A 3539-nucleotide genomic window follows, 5' to 3' on the forward strand; every position below is an offset into this window, starting at 1 on the left:
GTGAGGCAGTGCTGGAATGAGGTGGACAGATTCTCCTTCCCCCAACCAGAATAACTTGTCCCTGTTTCATGACCAGCAATTGGAAAACATTGATTTCAGGTACATGAGTGAAGTTATTTTTGTTTGGTTTGGTTTTGGTTTTGTTTCCTTTTAAGAAGTTGCTGAATGCACTGGGTGCTTTGGGGAACAGAATTAAAGATGTATGTCCTCTTTTGGGAATTGGCCAGGAGAGTCCATTGCAACCATTGATTCACGCACAGGTTCTTTACACGGTGAGAGACAGAGGAGAAAAGACAAAGAGAATACAGGATCCCAGACTTCCAGGATTTATTCTGTATTATTGTAAATACTCACAGATTCAACTATAATACTGGGGACAAAGTCAGAATTAGTGACAGAGGCCATGGCCACCTGTTAGGACTGAGCTCATTAGGGATGGGTTCTGGGCAATAACTTTCCCTTCTCCCAGCCCCATCAAAGAAACATGCAGAAGGACAGGGTTAGGCAGGTTCACAGATGAAGTGGGCCACCAGGCTGGGGACCTGAGGTAAGAGAGGCCACTGGTTCTCTTGTCACTTGTGTGGGATGGCCTGAGAGCCTCTGAGACTGGGGGTGCTTACTTATATTTTGGGGGGCCATATACCTCCTGCTTCTGCTGCTGTTGGTCTATGAGGGGCATGACTTCTCCCCTCAGTGGATGGACTAGTAGGGGCTCTTGGACCTGGCCAGGAGCTGGGACAAATGCAGGCTGCATCAGTTGGCCTTCCTGCTGCTCTGCTGGCTCTGGCTGCTGCTCTTCTCTCTTTTCCAGATGCTCATTTCTCTTTGCTAGATCTCCATCCAGTTGCTGGCCCATGATCTTCTTCTGTCCCAGCTGTTCCTTTTGCTGCTGCTTCCTTTGTGCTTTCTCCTGCTCCAGCTGCTGCTCCAGGCTTTTTGCTTCCTGATGTTCCTCGCACTGTTCCTTTTGTTGCTGCTGCTGTATTTCCTGCTCCTTCTGCTGTTCCAGATGCTGTTCCAGGTGCAGTTCCTGCTCCTGTGACTCTTTCTGCTGCTGCTGTTCCAGATGTTGCTCCAGGTGAATTTCTTGCTCCTGTGACTCTTGCTGCTGCTGCTTCTGTTCCAGATGAAGTTCCTGCTCCTGTGACTCTTGCTGCTGCTGCTGCTGCTGTTCTGGATGCTGTTCCAGGTGCAGTTCCTGCTCCTGTGACTCTTGTTGCTGCTGGTTCTGTTCCAGATGCTGTTCCAGGCAAAGTTCCTGCTCCTGTGACTTTTGCTGCTGCTGCTGCTGCTGCTGCTGCTGCTGTTCTGGATGCTGTTCCAGGCAAAGTTCCTGCTCATGTGACTCTTGCTGCTGCTGCTTCTGTTCCAGATGCTGTTCCAGGTGAAGTTCCTGCTCCTGTGAGTCCTGCTGTTGCTGCTGCTGTTCCTGCTGCTGTTCCTGCTGCTGTGAGTCTTGCTGTTGCTGCTGTTGCTGTTCCAGATGATGTTCCTGCTGCTGTGGCTCACATTGTTGCTCAGTCACCCCCTTCACGAGAGTTGTATGATTCTCCTCATGCTCCTGGGGGACCTCCCCTGGGAGCTTAGAGGGCATCTTCTGGCATAGGGCAGGCAATGGGGTTGGCTGTTTCACTTGCTCGGGCTGGGTATTGTTGGGAAGGCAAACAGGCTTGAGGGGCTCCTGACAGAGTGTGGGAGGCAGAGTCACTGGAAGAGTGTGTTGCTGGGACATCCTGGAAGCTGCTTTAGATCAACCTAAAAGACAGGAGGGGTCAGAAGGGTGACTGAAGGCAGAGGGAGTAGATGAATCCCTGAAATCTGTAGCAGTGCCTGGTTTCTCAGCATCCCTTCTCTTACCTTGGGTTGGGGCTCTCCTACCCACTCTGGGTTGCTGTTCCCCAGAATCACAGAGTGGAGGGGAGGAGGGGGACAGCCAAGAAAGGCCCTCCTGGGAACCTCTTGTTCCCAGAAAGAGCCAACAAAGAGGTCTGTCTTTGAAGTTTCTGGACAAGGGTCGGCTGGGTGCCATTTTTTGCCTAATCCTTGCTTCTGCCCTCACTCCTTTTTTTTTTTTTTTTTAGAAAAAAAGAGAGTGTAAGCTGGGTAGGGACAGAGAGGGAAGGAAAGAGAGAGAATCCCAAGCAGGCCCTGCACTGTCAATGCAGAGTCGGACACAGGGCTTGATCCCAAACCACAAATCATGAGATCATGATCTGAGCTAAGACCAAGCTGGACACTTAAATCACTGAGCCATCCTGCCTCTGCCCTTACTTCTAATCTCCACTGACCAAGAAGGAGAGATGAGCTCTGATGGGAAGAGGTGAGTCCCTAGGAAGAGAGGGACTTTGGAGGACTCCTGAGTCCTAGAAAATCAGTGGTCCATGCCAGGGTCATGGCACATGCCCTGGACTGGTCACAGGACCTAGAATCTGCTTAAGTGTCGCACTGAAAGGCTGCCTGTTTCTGAGCAGGTCGCTTAGCCCCTCTGGGCCTCAGATTTCTCCTCTGAAAAGTTAGCAGATTGGCCTGTTCCACTCCATAGCTTTCTCTCATGACCTTTGGAGCTTCCACTGCAGCTCTAGCACCTGGGGGGTGGGGTGGGGTGGGGTGGAGGGAAGGCCTGGGAGGTTCCTGAGAAGTGGAGAGAGTTCTTTCGAGTCTTGTACCTTTCAGTTGCATTTTCCTGCCACTGCTTTGCCTAGGTCTCTCCAATTAGAAGTCTTTCCCCATTTTTCAGTCCTCCATTCTGCAGCATAGCAAGAGCCACATGCATTTCCCTCAACCCCTGCCCACTGATGAAGGCACAATCACAGACAGCCCAAGTAAGACAGTTCAGGGAAGAAATTGACTCTACTCCTCCTCATCCCCATCTCCTCTCTCTCTCTCTCTCTCTCCTCTCTCTCTGTCTCTCTCCCCCTCTCTCTCCAAAACATCAAACCAAGAAAAGATGGTACAGGAGGGGAGCAGATTGCTCTCTGTTCTGTATTTCCATGCCGTGGCATATGTCTCTCAGCATAGTGACCTGAGTCCATCTGGAAAGACATGGAGTCCAGCTGAATCCAGTCTGAGAGTGATCCACGCACCCACCCAGGCTAGCCACACAACCACACTCTAGTGTGCAGTGCCAGTCCCAGGGCTCCCAGCTAGTACTTACCAGACTCACAGTGGGGACAGCTGTGGAGGCCTCTAGTACAGTGCTGAGCTGAGCAGGGGCCAGGGTGCCCTTATATGGTTCCCCAGCCCAGCCTCCTGCCCTGCTTGAAGAAGATGGACTGGTTTCACCACTCAAGTTGGTCAACTTCCTCCAGCCCTTTCCTGATTCATCACAGGCACCTGAAGCAGAAAACCCCTCAGGGTCCCTTTTCACAGAGACTCACAGAGGGCTCTGGGGACTCAGTCATTCCTGTGATACTCATCTGACCTGGGCATGGGGAGGTGAGGGAGGCATCTTGGGAAACTTGTCCCCTTTTTCTATTGCTTTGTGACTTCAGCCAAGCCTTTTCTCTGAACATCAATTTCTTCACTTGCAAAACAGGGTC

The 3539-nt window shown here is 51.4% G+C and overlaps 1 protein-coding gene across 2 annotated transcripts; it reads right to left on the bottom strand.

Annotated features, from left to right (window-relative positions):
• Nucleotides 1-310: 310 nt before the first annotated feature.
• IVL (involucrin) lies at nt 311-3275 on the bottom strand. 2 transcript variants are annotated; one of them, XM_058715697.1, is made up of 2 exons: nt 3155-3275; nt 311-1755 (listed from the first exon to the last, which is right to left on the bottom strand). In XM_058715697.1, the coding sequence occupies exon 2, from the start codon at nt 1730-1732 to the stop codon at nt 617-619; it is 1116 nt and encodes a 371-aa protein (XP_058571680.1). In that variant the 5' UTR covers nt 1733-1755; nt 3155-3275; the 3' UTR covers nt 311-616. The 2 variants fall into 2 exon arrangements, with proteins under 2 accessions (XP_058571680.1, XP_058571681.1); XM_058715698.1 differs by lacking the exon at nt 3155-3275 and adding an exon at nt 2667-2798.
• Nucleotides 3276-3539: the final 264 nt, after the last annotated feature.

The sequence above is a fragment of the Neofelis nebulosa genome, chromosome 2, assembly GCF_028018385.1.
Source record: "Neofelis nebulosa isolate mNeoNeb1 chromosome 2, mNeoNeb1.pri, whole genome shotgun sequence".
NCBI classification, from domain to species: domain Eukaryota; kingdom Metazoa; phylum Chordata; class Mammalia; order Carnivora; family Felidae; genus Neofelis; species Neofelis nebulosa.